General features: G+C 44.3%; 1 protein-coding gene across 1 annotated transcript in view; it reads left to right on the top strand.

Moving 5' to 3' along the window:
- IKBKB (inhibitor of nuclear factor kappa B kinase subunit beta) overlaps positions 1-19,494 on the top strand; it is a 58,868-nt gene that overhangs the window by 18,921 nt on the left and 20,453 nt on the right. The window contains exons 6-7 of the mRNA XM_040643217.1: positions 16,920-17,008; positions 18,035-18,124. Of these exons, the coding sequence (XP_040499151.1) occupies positions 16,920-17,008; positions 18,035-18,124 (179 nt within the window). The remainder of the gene's footprint in view (positions 1-16,919; positions 17,009-18,034; positions 18,125-19,494) is intronic.

Genomic DNA, 19,494 nt, shown 5'->3' with positions numbered 1-19,494 from the left:
TTAGGTCACTGCTTCCCTGTCTTTCCTCTTCGTGACCCTAAATTGGAAATAATGAGGCTTTGAAGTACTCCTACACTAGAATGAAATTCTTGAAGGCAGAGACTTGAGTCATTGCTGTATTTCCAGCATCTGCATCTTATGTAGTAGCTTCTCTGTAAATATCTGTCCAGCGAATGACATAAATCCCAAAGGAAATTAAAATAAGTAAGGACCTATTTAAAAAAAATGCCCACAATATAATTAACAGTCCCAGGTCACATACCCACTCCTCCATTTATTGGCACTGTGACTTTAGGCATGTCACCTAGTTTTTAAGAACATCTGTTTTGTTAGCTGTGGAATGAGACTGTCACGCACCTCATTGGAATCGTTACGAGGATCAAATGAGGTGATGTACGAAAAGCCGCCAGCGCAGTGTTTCTGCTCCTAGCGTAATGTGTGGTCAGCACATGTTTGTTCCATTCTCGTTTCCTTCCCCCTCTGGATTTGGATTAATAGCATACCTTTTGAAAAACCTCAGTCACCCCGATCGGGGATCTGGTAAGCCAGGCTGCTGGCTGCCTTGTCGAAGCTTCCCTTCCTGGAAACAGTTACGTTTCCAACCTGTTCCTGTGTCAGTCACTTTTTGGAGGCAGTCACATCCCCCGGTATTGTGGTCGTGGTGGGGGTTGTTGATAAGCTTCTATTTTACTCTCATTCCCGTTTCTGATTTGTGTACAAGATTTATCAAATTTATTTCTTTTGCAAGGATCTCACCGCTGAGCCAGAGTTCAAAAGCTTTTCTTGGAGCTCATCTAACATAACTCTTTTGTATTCTGAAACATTTCCTGAGCATATTTTGTTCCAGTTTGTTCTGAGTGCTGGCCTCATGTTTCCTTTGTTGGCGTTGCCACTGCTGTTGTCTGCTGGGTGGACTTCAGATAAGCGACAGAGCCACACCCTTGACCTCTGGGTCCAGAATTCATTGCCTTCTCTTCTGGATTAAACCTGTTTTAGCATAACCTCTTCTGTGCCACTAATCTTGCAGAGTTGCCCACTCAGAGCAGCATCAAGGTAATAGAGAGGATTTTTCCAGAAGATACTACGAGTACATATGAGAAAAAGAGCAGTTGCCTGGTGAGCATGTGTCGGGACAGACCTATTAGACAAATTCTTTTTTTTTTTTTTAATTTAAGATTTTATTTATTTGAGAGTGAGAGAGAGTGAGCACGAGTGGGGGATAGGGGGAAGGGCAGAGGGAGAGGGGGACGCCCAGGTACCCCTAGACAAATCTCTTTTTTTTTTTTTTTAAAGATTTTATTTATTTATTTGACAGAGATAGTGACAGCCAGTGAGAGAGGGAACACAAGCAGGGGGAGTGGGAGAGGAAGAAGCAGGCTCATATCGGAGGAGCCTGATGTGGGGCTCGATCCCATAACGCCGGGATCACACCCTGAGCCAAAGGCAGACGCTTAACCGCTGTGCCACCCAGGCGCCCCATGTGCCACCCAGGTGCCCCCCTAGACAAATCTCTTATGCTGGTAAGAGATCCAGAGACAGGTGCAGAGGCAGCCGGAAATGATTTGGATTTCCACATAACCTAAAATAGCTCAAGGAAGTTACATTTAAGTGGACTCTAGTTAAACAGTCTTGCTCATTATCCTTTGGAAAATATTGGAGTGTATTTCCTTCTGCCAGCAGAGGCGCAAACTCCTGAGCACTCAAGGTTGAGGGACAGACGGACACACTCTGGAGGCCCATGTCTCCACTGTCAGATGGGGACCTGCCTGTGCCCTGGCCAGGTGGGTGGTCCAGTTGTGTGATCTCATGGCCTTATCAGGTCTTAAGACCGAGTTGATCCTCCTTGATTGTCCTGATGGCCAGTTCACTGTGGGGACTGACCATCTTGTCCTCTGAACGTTCAGGAACCCCGCTCCCCATCTCATCTGTGCTCCATTCCGAGTCCCCATCTCTGTCTGTGTTGGAGCTGCCCCTCACAGGCAGCAGTACATCAACGTTAAAAAGCAGAGAGGGGGGGCGCCTGGGTGGCTCAGTCGGTTAAGGGTCTGCATTCTGCTCAGGTCATGATCCCAGGATGATGGGATCGAGTCCCACATCGGGCTCCTTGCTCAGCGGGGAGCCTGCGTCTCCTTCTGTCTGCCTCTCTCTCTCTCACACACAAATAAATAAATAAAATCTTAAAAGAAAAAAAAGCAGAGAGGGTTTCAAAGAGAATACAGGGCTTTCTGGAAGAGAACTTCATTCTACGAATCAGAAAATTGACCTATTTACTGTTTCTCTCTAATTGTGGATTTATAACACAAGAGGATTACCTGATCTCAGAAATTCAAATCATTGATATATAAAGTATGTTGGAAATCATAAATGAGTATTATAATGATAAAAGAGAACACAACTATCCTTTGTCCTGGCTTCTCCATGTTCCCAGCTCTGTCACTTTGGGCAAGGGCCTTTTGGTCTGTTTATCTTTTCATTTCTTCTCTGTGGAAAACTAGTAACTTTCTGGGCCTACATGTCCTCAACTTTAAAATGAAGAGGTTGAGCTCAGTGATCACTAAGGTCCCTTCTAACTAAATACTCCATTTTTATTATTCAGGGAGCTGGTTTTCAGAATGGGCACCCCAGACTGTCTTTGAAGCCCTCTCCACTGTCCCAGCCTTACCGCATGCCCGGTGCCTCTCGCCTCTCCCCTAATGCATCGTCTTCCCCCAGAGTTTTGTCTAGATGCTTTCTGTTCATTCCTGCTCCATCCCCTTTGTCCCTATCTGCACCTGGACTGACTGCCCACTGCTTTCCGGTATTCTATTTGCCAGGCTGTTCTCACATCTTTATCATATCCTCTCTAAAGTCTGGTATTCAACCCTGAGCTCTCTCCTCAACTCCATACCCACGTCTGTATACTTCTCCCAAAGTCATTACCAAATGGAAGTCCTAGATTTCTTCCTTTAGCCACATCTCTTCCCAGCATCCCTTTCTTCTGTCACCATCTTCCCATCAGCAACCCAGACATGAATGTCGTCTCTTAGAACCTGCCCTCTTCCTGCTCCATACCCTCCCGTTTAAATGCTCCAGATCCTTTCAGCCCTCCTTCATGTCCCGTATCCCGCTTTTTCCTCTCTGTTCCCACTGCCTGCACTACTTCGTCAGAGCAAATCGCTGTCACGACCCCTCACCTGGGCTCCTTAGCCCTATCTTACTCACCCATCTTTCATGCTTTTGAAGAGGACACTTATCATAATCCTTCAGGGCCAGAACTCTTCACCTCACATTTCTCTCAATCCACTGTCACCAACTTCGCATCTATATGGCTCCCAAAACCAGCTTTTCAACCCTCCTGCTTCCCTTTGCAGATGGCCGCTCCCTTTAGAATGCTGTTCCTGCACCTCCGCAATGACCCTAAGCCTTTCTGTCTGCCAGGACCCGGCTTCAGACCTGCCCTGACCCATCGCTCACAGCGCTTCTCCTTCTCGCGGCTGTCCTTCCCCCGCTGCCTCCTGCACTCGCCTGGTGCCTGGTGTCTCTGCTACCGCCGTGGGATCTCTGCCCATGCTTGACAGTGGAGACTGACTTCTGGCGCGGGGGCCGCTGGCCGGACTCTGCACTAAGTGGAGCAAATGCCTTGCTTCGGTGGCACATTTTCCATGATACCTGGGAAGTACAAGACACCTTCTCAGTATTTGTTGAACGAGCGAGAGTGGTTGTGCACGTTTCTCTCAGCACTCAAGGTGACGGCCTTGTTACCTTGCTGATTCGTCATAGGGCCTGTTTTAGCCGAGAAACCCTCAGCTGGATGAGATCTTTCTCCACGTGTTCACACTTGGCCTTCTAATATGTTTTGTTTGGAAAGTCCAATGACAGCAGAGTGACCGGCACATAGTAGTGTTAAATGTGAAAAAACAAAACTCAGCTGAGTCGATTTTAAAGATCTTACTGGCTTTATTCAGTGATTCATGAATTGGGCAGCATCCGATCTAGCAAATAGAAAGGAGCTCTGAAGAGCTGTACTAAATGAAAGACTTTGATAGGCAGAAGGGAGAAGGACAAGGAAGTCACTGGCAAAGAGTGGATTGTTTCAAGGAAGGTCACCTTTCTTTGGAGGATGGCAGCGGTCCCACAGGTAGAATAGCACATTAGTGCAGACCAGGTAATTCCAGATTGACTGAGATTACATTTTTGGGAGAGGCTGAATCTACGGCTAGGTTAGGTAGTAAAGCTCAGTTTGGTGACGTGGGCTTAGCACAAGTGACTCCATTTTGAGCCTGCTGTCTCTTTTTTAACAGTTCCTCACTTTTTTTTTTTTTTTAAAGATTTTATTTATTTATTCGACAGAGAGAGACAGCCAGCGAGAGAGGGAACACAAGCAGGGGGAGTGGGAGAGGAAGAAGCAGGCTCATAGCGGAAGAGCCTGATGTGGGGCTCGATCCCGCAACGCCAGGATCACGCCCTGAGCCGAAGGCAGACGCTTAACCGCTGTGCCACCCAGGCGCCCCAACAGTTCCTCACTTTTGATCAGACTTTCAGCTTAACTAAGATGTGATCAACATTGAAGGCATCAGTGCCATTCCCAGCTACTGCTCTAAAGTTCTGGTAGTTTTTGCCGAATCTCTGTCACGACTTAAGGTTCTCATTTTTTCAGTCAGTAACTTTCTTCATTCCTTTTTCAATATTCTAGTCTTAGGGAGATCATTTGGTGGTTAGTGGCTATGAACATGCATTTAAAACGCTTTGAGGAAATACGGTACACCAGGGAGATTACTATGATTATTATACACAGGGTAATTCCTGATGTCTAGAGTGCACTTCAAAGCCATGGTCCCCAAGACCCAAACCAATCAAAATCAAATAAAGAAAGACCATGATGAGTCCCTTTGTTAAGCCAGGTGGCTTAGTTCAGCGATTTTATGTAGCTGGGTTTCCACTTCCCCAGAAGTGTTAATCCAGGGGCAGCAAGCAGTGTTGGCCATAGCACAGATGCCTTGCTCAGCTGCCGGATAATCAAGGACTATCCTTTTATCAAGCACAACCTTGGTCAGAGTCTAAGGACTTCTGTTGGGTAACAGTTGCTTTAAGAGTTAAGGAGAGCTTTTTTTTTTTCAAGTTTTTTTTTTTTTTAAGGTTTTATTTATTTGTCAGAAAGAGAGAGAGAGAGAGAGAGAGCAGCAGGCAGAGGGAGAAGCAGGCACTCAGTTGAGCAAGGAGCCCGATGTGGGACTTGATCCCAGGCCTCCAGGATCATGACCTGAGCCGAAGGCAGACACTTAACCGACTGAGCCACCCAGGCGTCCCTACGGAGAGCTTCTTGATCATTTGTAGTCCTAACTGGGAAAGCAAGGACCTGCTGAAGAGAGCTCATTTTGAACACCTCCTGCAAATTCCTACTTGAGTCTGTGGCACAGGACTGGCATGGAGGCCGGTAACATTTAGGGGTCTGCGGACCACACAGACAGTTTTTGTTCTCGTTACCCTTGCCTTGTGTCCCTTTCTTTGTGTAGAGTCTGGATGCACGGTTCCCTGGGTTTGGGATTGTTAACCAGAGACCAGGAAACGGACCCCAGGGCTGGGGGGTCTGACGCAATAGAAAGGGGGTAGTTTGTTCCAGAGAGACCGACACATTGGAAATAGAAAGTTTGTGAGAGGCAGAACTACACAGTCACCAGCATTGTGGCATACCCAACAGTTGTTTGGAGGCTGGATTACCCCCCTTAGCAGTGGCCTGCAAGATACAGATTGGCGGTATTGTCTTCCCAGGCCAGTGCCAGAGTAAAGGACAGAAAAGGAGGAAGAAAGGGTTTCATGTTTCAAGTATGAAGTCTTGATCTGATGGCCAATATCTATAGAAATGCAAACAATTTTTCTCTGCAGTTATCCCCGTTTTTTAGTTAAAGATAATTCCAGTAAAACCGATTTGTTTGCATTAAACTTGGGCTAATTACTTACATAAATGCAGCAAGAATATTGATTAACCATGTAAGTTCCTTTGAAGACTGCTTTGTGGAGCTTTTCATAAAGAATCAAATTGAACTCTTAAAAGCCTGTGAGGCCAGGAAGCCACTCCAAGGACTTACCATCAGCTATTACCTGCAGTACCAATAATTTGGGTGAATTTCTGTCTTCTCAGGGTTCCCCTAAGTATCCTGAGGTTTCTGGGCCTGCCAGGAAGTGACCTTTCTTACTCATCTGGTAAGGCTGCTAGGAACCCTCTATAAGCAAGGTACCAAGTGATTTTTCCAAGCAGTTCCTTTAACTGTCTGGTCATATCTGAGTCTATACACATCTCTCTTAAATATGACATTTCAGTCAAGACCTCTGTAATGTAGCCCGTGTTTCTAATTGTGTCCTGTTACAAGAAGAACAGAGTCTTAATGAACTTACGTAAATACCTAACTATATTACCAGGAAAAGAATACTCAAGAGTGTCTGGATTCTGGAGGGATCAGGTAGGGAGAAAAAGGAAATGTTTCATTCACACCTTTGTCACAAAGGTATGCTTTATCAAATTGCTTTAAGTCATAGATAGTTTAAAAAGTTTCCTTTAATCTGGAAAGGAAAAACAAAACACTGAGGAACCAGCAGTGTTTCAAACGAAAAGTCATAATCCTCCTTCTCCGGTCATTCAGTCATTTAATTAATATCTGTTCTGCTTGAATCCATTTCTTCCATTAGTTCTGGAAATTCCTACTGAGGACAGTTTTATGATTTTTTTTTTTTAAGATTTCACTTATTTATTTATTTGACAGAGAGCACAAGAAGGCAGAGTGGCAGGCAAAAGGAGAGGGGGAGAAGCAGGCTCCCCACTGAGCAGGGAACCCGTTGCAGGGCTCGATCCCCAGACTCTGAGATCATGGCCTGAACTGAAAGCAGGTGCTTAACCAACTGAGCCACCCAGGCGCCCCCAGGTTTATGATCTTAAAGTATCAGAAACCTGTTCTCACCAAAGTTCTTTCCAGAGTACAAACCTGTTCTCTTTGAAGACGGAGCACTTGGGCAGAAACGCTTTCATAAGAGCATCAGAGTAGAACAGTCACTCTCTGCAAGTGACAAAGACTGAAAAATGACCATTGTTAAGGATGTGATGAGAGTTCATTCGATGAGGAAATTTAGTAATTTCTGTGATATACAACATTTTAGGATAATAATTGGAATTATTACTGATAATATTCTAGAACATGTAGACTGCCGGGAATTTCATACAGTTCCTGGAACACTTACATACCTGCACAAGGACAGTGTAAAGAAAGCTTGGTATTACTCCCCATTTGACAATGTTTCCCAGGTAATTTAACATAGCAAACAAGCCCAGTTAGTTTTCCACACCCCTTTGTATGGAGAAAATAAATCTTTTTTTGAGATGTTCCAGGAGCCCTCTACAAACTACCAGGTAGTTCAAGGTCAGAAAGACTTCATTTAGACCAATAGCCCAAGCAAACTTTGTCCTTCTAGCAGAGAGAAAACCAGATTCTAATTTTGTACCGGCTTACTTTTGATCTTAAAATTCCTTTTTTATTCAAATAAGTTCATTTCAATCTTAGCCAGCTTGACCACATATAAAATTCCTTTCCTAAGATTTCCTTTTTTACAAACCTTCTACGTCTGTTTTACATTCATATTTTGCGCTGTGTTTTTCCTCTTTTTCATTCTGAAGTAAGTCTTTAGGACAAAATGTCTTTTCCTTCAACAAAAATGCCTCTCCGTCCCTCATACCTTCTCTTACCAAAAACACACACCCTGCTTTTCTTGCATACAGAGATGTTTCTCTTATTATTTCCAGTAGCTTTGATTATATATTATTTTGACACTTTAGTTTCTAGTGAAAACTAAGACGTAGGCAGTTATGGACTGCCTTTTTCACCAAAATTCATTATGTTGGCAAATGTATGAATATATTTAATAATTTTTAGAAGCGTACGCTTTTGTTTAGACTACCCAGGGAAACTTCATGAGACATTAGACAACGTCAGCCATCATCCTGTTATTTTTCCTGTTGACGATATAATATAGATATCATATGTTCATATCATATTATCATATAGATAATATCAGGTTATTTGACTTGTAAACCTATGTAGAATAAATGTTGTGTGTCTGCATTATATTTAATGCTGACAACACTGAAGACATGTCTATTTTAATTAAACCAACAAACCTAAATTAACTTTAATACCGAATATTTTCCTAGAACATGTGAACCTGAAAGGCATTTGGGTTAGTTTCTATTATATTTCTGAGAATTTTAGGAATATTTCATATAAATGTTTGTTTGTAAGCCAATTAAATAGAGCCCTTTTGCATATGAATTTTGGCAGTGCCATTCAGATGAAGAATATACCACACATCTGCAATGCGTGTATGTATAGACACCTGTAAACATACAGACGTGCAGACAGAGCCCTGGTAGCTTTCACTTTAAAATTTTAGCAATAAGATGGGTATGACAATGCAAAACTCACTAGTTTTGTTTTTTGTTTTTTTTAAAGATTTTATTTATTCATTTGACAGACAGCCAGCCAGAGAGAGAGGGAACATAAGCAGGGGGAGTGGGGAGGAAGAAGCAGGCTCCCAACCAAGCAGGGAGCCTGACGCAGGGCTCAATCCCAGAACCCTGGGATCACGCCCTGAGCCGAAGGCAGACGCTTCACAACGGAGCCACCCAGGTGCCCCCAAAACTCACTAGTTTTTAAAAGAGCATTTGGATCCAAATCAGGTTTCTGGCAGATGAAATGATGTTATCTACTTAGATATCTAAAGCTTTTTCTACCAATATTTGTGGGGAAGACACTTAAGATTTGTAGTTAAATGTATGGAAGCTGTGGACCAGATTTGGGACAAGGGAGCTTCTATAGCAGGTTGTATTTGTAAAAAGCCTCCACCACTTTTTTCTTCAGTCCTAGGAATTGAGGATGGTCTAGATGAGAGTTCCTGGAGACAACCAGGTAGAACATTGACCTCTCAAAGGCTCAGGGAAAGAGTGCAAGTTCCTCTAAGAAGTACTTTTGGGGGCACCTGGGTGGCTTAGTTGGTTAAGTGTCTGCCTTCGGCTTGGGTCATGATTCTGGGATCCTGGGATTGAGCCCTGCATCAGGCTCCCTGCGCAGGGAGCCTGCTTCTCCCTCTCCCTCTGCCACTCCCCCTGCTTGTGTGCTCTTCACTCTCTGTCAAATAAATAAAATCTTTAAAAAATAAAAAATAAATTTTAAAAAGTACTTTTGTTCCCTGAAGTCAGAATTTTCACAGTCCTTATGAGACTTTTGAGAAAACTAGGGGAGGTTTTGGGATTGGTAAAGAGGCTAGGTGGGGTTTGGATTGTTTCTAGAGCTGCGTTTCTGGTTTTGTCAAGATTTGTAAAGTAAGGACAGTAGCTTTTAATTTCTCAAGGAATTGGGCTGTAACTTAAATGATAGCATAGGCTGATCTACCCATTTAAACCACATTATCTTTATTTATTTATTTTTGTATCAGGGAGATTTCTAATTAAAATCAAAAGATTGCTGTATTCTGGATTTAGAGCTGTTTGTCTTTGGGATGTTTTAGCAAATCCTTCCACAGAGGCTTCAGAAGTTTTTTCTTTCCCTCTAGATACATTGTTTTATTTTAGCTTAGGGGAGAAGACCTAAAAAAAAAAAAAAAAAAAAAGTTCCTATCAGTGTCTGAATATCAGCTCCCAGTTTGGCCAACTTCTGACCACAGTGTTATTTTAAAAAAGTCTTTTCAGGGGCGCCTGGCAGGCTCAGTTGGTAGAGTGTGTGACCTTTGATCTCAGGGTTGTAAATTCAAGCCCCATGTTGGGTGTAGAGATTACTTAAAAAAAAAAAGTCCTTTCAAATACTTTGTCAAGTTGGAGCTGGGACAAACAGTAAACATTCCTGGCAGTATTGAACAATCTGTTGGACTCAAGAGGCCTCCACAGGGAGGATGCAAAAGATATTTTCTTTTTCTCTCTCTACTGGGTACTAGAGACAGATATCAGGAAGAGCTGACTCTAGTAAGAATTCTCAGCTTAGCTGGCTTCTGCCAGTCTTCCAGGATCCTATCTGTAGACTCTGAGTGGGGTTTAAAGTAAAGTGTAAGGGCGCCTGGGTGGCTCAGTCGTTAAGCATCTGCCTTTGGCTCAGGTTGTTCTGGGATCGAGCCCCATGTCACGTCGGGCTCCCTGCTCAGCGGGAAGCCTCCTTCTCCCTCTCCCACTCCCCCTGCTTGTGTTCCCTCTCTCGCTGCCTCTCTCTCTGTCAAATAACTAAATAAAATCTTTTCTAAAAATAACTAACTAACTAAATAACTAAATAAATAATATAAAATAGAGTGTAGCTCTGGTATCTACCAGAATTTGGTAAGGATTTTCATTAGTTTTAATTTCAGTTTCCCCTTAGCTGTTTAAGGGAGTAACGTAGCACTTTACCAGAAAACCCCTCAGAGTCTCATCACTGGGGACCCTCCTTCAGAGGCAGGAATGTGAAGGACATGCACAAAACCTTCAAGAAAATGTTTTTTCCAGTGTCCCAGTTGATTGCCAATGAAACACTAATTTCTAGGCCAGTTTTTTGATGATGCACCCCTGGGAGGGTGCAATGCAGAAGACCTAGGTGTTTTATTTATTTTTTATTTTTTGAGAGGGAGAGAAAGAGAGGGAGAGGGGAGCATGTGCACGAGCAGGGGGAGGGACAGAGGAAGAGGGAGAGGGAGAGAGAATCCCAAAGCAGGCTCCACATTCAGCGCGGAGCCTGGCACGGAGCTCAGCCCCACGACCCTGTGATCATGAGTCAAGCCAAAATCAAGAGTCAGACGCTCAACCAACTGAGGCACCCAGGTACCCCTAGGTGTTGTTTTACATAACCTTTTGTGTGTGATTTTTCATTAGCCTTTTTGCAATGAAACTTTGAATGAAGCTGTTTTGGAATTTTGAAACCTTTTGGAAGCTTCTCTACATCTACTAAAATAGGTATCCGTTCTATTTGTTTGATTTGGGAACCCTTGCTTTTCAGTGTACTTCTTAAATAAAGGATCTTGTTTAATTGGAATGTTCCCCATATTGGCCATTGTAATTCTAGGTTGTCTTTAGTAAGATTTCGCCATTTTTGTAGATATTTATAGCTTCCCAAACCGTAGTTCTTAGTCATTAAATGAGGAGGTTGCTAGAAGGTAGTGCACTCAACTCTTCGGAATTTAAGGATTTTTTTTTTTTTTAAACTAAGGCTTGGACTCCCTTGGAGCCAGCCTAAAACCTAAGGGGAATGTGCTGCTGGTTTGGTGATTAGAAGGTGTTTTATGGGATACCTCCTCACCTGGTAGTTTTATTGAGGTTGCAGGTGCCGTAGTGTGACTCTAACTCAACCTGTAACCAATTTATTCTTGAGTTAGGTGACCAGCTTAAGACTCGGGAGTCTCAAGAGTTTGATAGCATTCATTCTTACAGCTTTTAAATGCTCAATTATGCCCACTAGATTCGTGGATTTTGGTTTCGGAGATTAACAATAGCCTTCATCTACACAAATCACATTGGACCCGATCTGACTGACCCTGGTCGGTAACCACCAGCAATTCCTAACATGGAACTGGGGACTGGAAAAAGGACTAAAGCAGCAGACTCCAAAGAATGGGGACTGCGGGCTGGGATTCTAAACAGATGGGAAACTGTGAACTGAACAGCCAGCAGTTCCCAAGGTAGAATCTGGGGGCTGAACCAAGGGCTGGGGTTTCCAATCAAATGGGGAACTGTGGAAAGCCAGTTAGGTGGGGAGCCATCTTATTGCCAATTAGTGCCAAGAGTAGAGCTCAGAACCAAGAGGATCTTAACCAATGGCCCTTGGACAGCAAGAAGGAGAACTTTAAGCGTTCAAGGGTACCATGCCTGTGTTTCTTGTTCCTGAAGTTATCGGAAGTTTCCTTCGGATCCCACAGTTGTCACCAAATATGTTGAAAAACAGAAGCCAACTGAGTAAATTCTAAAAATTTTGTTGGCTTTGTTTAACTATTAAAGAATTGGGCAGCATCCCATCTAGCAAATAGAAAGGAGCTCCAAAGAGCTGTACAAAATGAAAGACTTCTATAGACAGAAGGGGAAGGGACATGGAAGTCACTGGCAAAGAGTGGATTGTTTCAGGCAAAGTTGCCTTCCTCTGGGGGATAGCAGAGGTCTGTCATGCAGATCACCTCACTAGTGCTGACCAGGTAGTTCCAGATTGACTAGTTAAGATTACATTACTAGGACAGGCTGAAAATGCAGTTAGGGTAGGTCTTTTTTTTTTTTTTTAAGATTTTATTTATTTATTTGACAGGCAGGCAGTGAGAGAGGGAGCACAAGCAGGGGGAGTGGGAGAGGGAGAAGCAGGCTTCCCACTGAGCAGGGAGCCTGATGCGGGGCTCGATCCTAGAACGCTGGAATCATGACCTGAACTGAAGGCAGACGCCTAACAACTGAGCCACCCAGGCGCCCCAGGTCTTTTTTTTTTTTTTTTTTTAAGATTTTATTTTATTTTTATTTTTGAGAGAGAGTAAGCATGAGCAGGGGAAGGGGCAGAGGGATAAGCAAACTCCCTGCTGAGCCGGGAGCCCAATGCAGGGCTTGATCCCAGGACCCTGGGATCATGACCTGAGCCGAAGGCAGACACTTAACTGAGCCACCCAAGCTCCCAGTTAGGTTAGGTATTAAGTCCCTGTTGGTGATGTGGCCTTAGCACAAGGGACACCATTTTGGACCTGTTTCTTTTTTAACACAGTCAATTTTTATTGAGTGAACAAACATCCTGTTGTACTTCTTAGTCATTGGTGATTTAAATCATTTGGTGACTGTCTTTCCTTTTTCCTCTAATCTCTCTCATAGTTTTTTGGTCCATTTATCTTTCCATTTCTTTTCCATGGAATGTATCCCAAATAAGACTGTTCTTTTTTTTTTTAATATTTTATTTATTTGAGAGAGCGAGCACGAGCGGTGGGGGGTAGTTTGGAGGGGGAGAGGCAGAGGCAGAGGGAGAAGCAGACTCCCCACCAAGCAGGGAGCCCAACGTGGGGCTGGATCCCAGGACCCTGGGATCGTAACCTGAGCCGAAGGCAGACACTTAACTGACTGAGCCACCCAGGTGCCCCAAACAAGAATGTTCTTAAGGGAGTTTAGTAATCCCTTTAAATCTGGGGTGTGGTAAGTAGGAATTCATCTGGATACAACTCTTACAAAACTGCTTTTCTGCATGGAAATCTAGCTGGTCCTGGCTGGTCCCTGATTTGTGGTTTGTAATCTGAAAAAAACATGTAGGAGCTGTGATTTGAAGTTCTTGTTCGTCAGTACTCCAGAGCGTTGCCTTCCTCAGTTAGATATTGTGTCTCCTCCTGATCTAAGGGAAGGCTGGGGTAGCTACCTAGATGCCGTTCCTGACGGGGATAACAGAGGAAGCTGTTGTTCTCCTGTGGCAAGTCCTTAAGCTGGATCCTCTCTGCAGTCTATCCTAGGAAATGTCACTGTGTAGCTTAAAAGTTCACACAGAGTTGGTGTTTCTTACAACTGTTTTCTAGAATTAGAATGTGAGGAATTAACCTTTAGGCTTTATGCTCTGTAGTGTGGTTTTCAATTTTTATATACGTGTATTATCACTATCACTAAAGGTTTCGGTTTTTTTTAAGATTTTATTTATTTATCTGATGAGGGAGAGCGAGCACAGGCAGGGGGAGCAGCAGAGGGAGAGGGAGAAGCAGACTCCCTGCTGAGCAGAAAGCCCATCGTGGGACTCAGTCCAAGGACCCTGGGATCACGACCTCAGCTGAAAGCAGACGCCCAGGTGTCACAAGGGTTAAGATTTTTAATAAACTTGCAGGTGCAGAAGTATTTTTCATAATCTCAAATTCTCATTTTCCATCCAATTAAATTAGGTTCTCTCATCTCAAGACAAGTTTGACACATTTTGTGACACTGTTCCTCAGGTTCTGTTTTGTAAAATGTAACACAGTCAGGCTGTGCCTTTTACAGACTGATTCTGTAAGGGGAGCTATTTCAGAGTTGTTACCTATCGAAATTTCGACTATCTTATTCAGTCCAACAACTACGTATTGAAATACCTGAAGAGTTCTTTATTGCCAGACTTAATATTAATTTGAGAAAAGTATTTGAGAACAAATGTCCTGAGATGAGGATTAACGTTTGTTATGCACAGTTGCTTAAATGTAAACAGACAGCTATTAATAGTAGCCAGTGGATTAGTTACCAGGCCCAGTGCAATCTGCTTAAGATTCTCCCTCTCCCTCTTCCTCAGCCCCTGCCCCCCACTCTCTCTTTCTCTAAGAAAAAAAAAATAGTAAAATAAACGAAAGTGCTGGTCAGAAGCATCAGTTTTTTTTTTTTTAAAGATTTTATTTATTTATTTGAGAGAGAGAACAAGTGGGGAGGGGAGAGAGAAGCAGACTCCCCGCTGAGCGGGGAGCCCGATGCAGGGGCTCCATCCAGGACCCTGAGCTGAAGTCAGATGTTTAACTGACTGAGCCACCCAAGCGCCCCCAGAAGCATCAGTCTTCAAAAGTTAATACAATTGGAAACAAGATAGAGTGGAATGTTTTGCAGGGTGTCTTTCAACTTCATTTGGACACTCATTGGCTCTAAGCCAGTCCTCTATTCAGTTATGAAAGAAAAGAAAAATAAGGAACAAGTTTGAAATACTGGAACTATATGGTTAAAGGCTGGGTTAAAAGGGCAGATGTAATTAGGCGTTTTGTGATTAACTTAATATTCTGAGATGGAACTCCCCTAGTAAGATGGAAGTCACTTGTTTATCTGGGTTTGACCTTCAGATGTGTTTTTAGGAAACCTTCAGCATGAAAGTCTTTATGCAGCATATTTGACAACTTGGTTTCTGTGGAAGGCCTTCTCCTGCTCTGTAGAGAAGACAGGAAATGCCCACGTCCCTGGTTTGCCTGCATTCTGTCTGGTGTGATGAGTCAGTGAATGAGTGAGTGAGAGAGGGAGAGAGAAAGAGAGTCTCTGTGTGTGTGTGTGTGTGTGTGTGTGTGTGTGTGTGTGTGTGTTGGGGGTGTGGCAGCACAGGGAAGCCTCATTGTTGAACCTCTTAGTGTTGTCTTTGCTTATTACCTTTTTTAATTTTATTTTTTTTAAGAGAGAGAGTGCAAGCAGGGAGGGGCAAAGGGAGAAGGAGAGGGAGAATCCCAAGCAGGCTCCACCCTCAGCACAGAGCCCAACACAGGGCTCGATCTCATGACCCTGAGATCATGACCTGAGCTGAAACCAAGAGCTGGATGCTTAACTGACTGAGCTACCCAGGCACCCCATTGCTTATTACCTTTTTAAAACGAACAAAAAAAAACCCCATCTTTGACATCCTTCTGACTCGAATTTATCTCTGAGTTATATTCTCTATAAACTTAAATGATTTTGAGACCAGTGCCTGCTATAAGGTGGCTCTGTCATCGTTTGTTCAGCCGTTCCTAATTGATGATTTCCAGTTCATTTCTATGTATTTTACTCCAAACTATGCAATAAGCATCCTAATCTGTATGTTATGGAGCTTTTGACTTTATAAGCCAGATTATTAGAGGTGGAAATAATGGGTCGAACAATATGTACATTTTAAGACTTAATAGATATTGCCATATTTCCTTCCCCAAAATACCCAGCAATTTTTACTCCCTTCAAGCTATGTAGGGAAGTGCCTTTTATTTCTCATCTAAAATTCTTGCTGGTTGAAGAGGTGGAAACAGACATTTCATTTTGCTTTATTTTTTTTAGTTTTTAAAATATTTTTTAAAAAGATTTTATTTATCCATTTGAGACAGAGAGCGCAATCACACAAGCAGGGGAAGGAGCAGAGGGAGGAGGAGAAGCAGACTCCCTGCTGAGCTGGGAGCCCGATGTGGGGCTCTATCCCAGGACCCTGGGATCATGACCTGAGCCAAAGGCAGATGCTTTACCAACTGAGCTACCCAGGCACCCCTAGTCTATTGAGTTTCTAAGCATAGAGTCATATCATCTCCAAATAAAGATAATTTTGCCACCTTCCAGTATTTACCCCATTTTTTTCTTTTGTAGTACAATGAGCTAGGACTTCTGTTAAAGTTATTAAGCCTCTTTTATGGGTGCCGATCGCATCAGGCTTGGAGCCTGGCTGCCGCAGGAGTGCTGGTGCTCTGTGCCGGGGCCCTCCCATACCACATGCTCACATCTCCTCTGCACAGCCAGGGTCATGCAGGCGCCTTCCTTCCTCCCCAGCTTGATTCGGAGCTCTTGGGCATCATGTCTTATTTTATGTCCCTCCCAGAGCCTAGCAGAGAACTGAGCAAATATTAAACACATGTTGAACTGTCAGATGCATGGAAGGTACTCCTAGTCTCTTCTGCCAGGGCTCTCCACTTCTTCCTTGAAGCTGGCTCGGACTTCGGTGGACTTTCGATCAGGTGACCAGAGTGCTCTCTGCCCAAGGGCCCTTCTCCTTTACCCGCCCTGTGGGATTTAGACTTGAGAGCCGCTACACCAGAGACGTTCCCCTTCTCAAACTTTATCAGCGTCGCCCGGAGATCTTGTTAAAACACAGATCGTGGGGTCACCCCCAACAGTTCTGATTTAGTAGGTCTGGGGTGGGATCCCAGAATTTTGCGTTTCTTGCAAGCTCAGTCGCTGCTGGTCCGGGCAGTGCAGTGTGGGAACCACTGCTCTAGACTAATTGGTGACTTCGCGGATGGAAGGCTAAGAGTTCTTTGTGTGAAAAAGCCAGATTCTTGTGGTGCTCCAAATTCTGCTCAAGTAACCAGGCCCCCCTCACTTCCCGCCAGGGGCTTCTGCCCCAGGCCCTGTCCTTCCATTTGAGTCCGTGCTGAAAGTCAGAGTGCGTGTCAGGGCCACACAATATTCGTCTTTCACAGGATAGGGGATTTTGAAGGGAAACACATTTTGTAGGTTTAATAAAAATGGACTCCCCTTTCCACCCTCTCAGCCTCTGCACTTAGATACCTTCACGAAAACAGAATCATCCATCGGGATCTAAAGCCAGAAAACATCGTCCTGCAGCAAGGAGAGCAAAGAGTGAGTGACCTTCCTGGAAAGTCCTGGGGACTGCCTCAGGGGAGCTGCTCTAGGAGAGAAAGAACACCCTTTGTATCTTTGTTTGTATTTGCGTTTCCTTGACTTTGTATTTGCTTTGATTCTCTGGGAACACTTTTTGATTTGAAACAGAATACAGCAAGATGGAGGCAAGTTTGAATGGATCACATTGTTAGTTGCCCAAGTTGCAGGAATCTGATAAGGAAAACGTTTCTCCTCCCACCTCCGCCCCAGCCTTTGGGACCAACACCTCTGAGAAATAGACTTTTTGTTTTCTGTGTGTTCGAGAGCACAGCTTTTGATTCTAACCTGGAAACCAGCTCTCAGCTGGTTCTGGATGCGACGCAGAGGAGGCATTGGGGCACCTGCTCATAGGGCCTGGCCCCACCTGCCATCTCCGCAGAGCTCTTCGGGACCCTCTGCAGGGGCCCTCCTGCTTGGGTGTGATGGTTACCTCCTCATGGGGCTTGGCGCTGTGCACTTTCACGGCCTTGTTCGTTTAGCTGGGGTCACAAGCAAGGGCTCAGCTGGGTGGAATATAGAAATCCAACATATGGGCCACTCACTCTTTTCTGGTGGAGCTTCCATCAGCATTCTGGGCCTGACCCATGACTGTCCTAGCGCTCCCCTTGGTTCCAGTTCACACTCATTCTTGCCAGTGGTTCTAAGATTTGAGAACTGCGGGTAGTCACTGAGCAGGTCTTTTACATCATCAAGTCCAGATTTAGCAATCTTGAGGGCTGGTGGGGAGTCCGTTCATTTTGACCTTCCTCTGGTGAGTAGTTACAAAGGGGAACATGTGCCTTTTCTCAGGATTTTTACTGTGTGTGTTTTCTCTTGCCCTCTGTCTGCCATGTTGAAGGCAGTCTCCTGTGTATTAGGTGGTTCTTAGGAACTCAGGATCTAATACCACCTGGGTATTCTGAATATCTTCTGCTCTGGTCAGCCATCTGTTCTTATAGGAGGACAGTGTATTCTCATAATCCTCCGATTTTTCCTTTTTTTCAGTTAATACACAAAATTATTGACCTAGGATATGCCAAGGAACTGGATCAGGGCAGTCTTTGTACTTCCTTTGTGGGGACCCTGCAATACCTGGTAAGACATGGGGTTTACATGTTTGCTTATCAGCTGCTCTCTGATGGCTGTACGTGTGTGGCTTCTCTCTGTCCTTGCCTTCTAGCATCTAAACCTTACCAGCTCTTTCGAGGTTTCCCAGATGTATAGGAACCATTGTATGACAGAGACGTACAAGTCAGCACGTTTTGCCAGTGGAGGCCTGATGGAAGGATATGGTCATCTTCTCTGACGTCAGAAGGGCTTTGCTAGTGGCCCTCGCACACCATCTTGTAATATCTTGGGCTTCAGTATTTTAGCTGAAAATAAAGAGTTTGAACTAGATTCACGCTGGTCTGTAGAAGCCACAGTTTCCACGACGTGTCTCGGGCCACCAAGAGGGAGCTGAGCTCTGAGCCCCCACCCCTTCTTTGCATTATTTGGTCTGAATATTGGGGTTCTCTTTGAGTCACTCAGTCATTCAGGAAATACTGAGGGTAGTGTATGTCTGCTTGCCGGGCACTGTGCTGAGAGCTGGCGATGCCGTGGGAAAAAAGATACGCATTTCCCTGGTCTTTAGGGGCTGGGAGTGTAGTGAGAAAGCAGGCATTAACCCCACACTTACACAGGTAACTAAGAAATTAAACTTGTGACAAGTGCTACAAAGGGAAAGTGCTAAATGAGCTTAAATATTTTATCTAGTTCTTAAATAAAAAAGAAAAAAAGTCCTTCGCAGTCTCTCTGAGTGCATTTCTACTTCCTGCTTATCCCACCAGCAAGGTAATGGGCTCCATTGCTTTATGACCTGCTCTGTGGAATAGAGATTTCAGAGTGGCGTGATGTGATTCGGGCCCACGTAATTACGGAGGTCCTGCTGAGCATCCTCTGAAATCCTCGTGGGCTCAGCAGCAGTTAAGCAGGGGGGACCCCCTGCTCTGACCAGGGTGCTCAGTCAAATCCTTCACCTTAAGAACTTAGACTTCTGTCCATAACCAGAGACAGAGATTGATCCCCCAGTTTTTCCTTGCAGTTTTCCCTCTTTGGTTCTTCTGTAAGTGTCACACTTCTAACCAGACCATGCAGTCCTGTCTCCCTGCCTTTGCTTGTGATGGTCCTTTCTAGAATATTTCCTCGCAGACACTCATGTGAGGAGCCTTCTTCTGAGCCAGATTCCATTCCCACCTGTGCTTCAAAGCTTTGCTTGGTCATTCCAGCTGTCTCTGCTTGGGCAGCAGGCATGCATCCGGCTTTTTTCCTGCCTGATTGTAAATGTCCCATCCCGTGTATGACCACACGTCCTGAGTCACATTGGTTTCGGAGACGTGGTCAGCATTAAATGTGTGTATCATGCATTTGGTGTGTCTAGCGTGGTGTCATTTTCCTCTGTGGTATGTAACCTATCTTCCCACCTG

This window comes from Ursus maritimus, unplaced genomic scaffold, assembly GCF_017311325.1.
Source record: "Ursus maritimus isolate PB19 unplaced genomic scaffold, ASM1731132v1 scaffold_28, whole genome shotgun sequence".
In the NCBI taxonomy this organism is placed as follows: Eukaryota; Metazoa; Chordata; class Mammalia; order Carnivora; family Ursidae; genus Ursus; species Ursus maritimus.
Note: the sequence above shows the minus strand (reverse complement) of the source record. Positions and strands in the feature narration are given on the sequence as shown.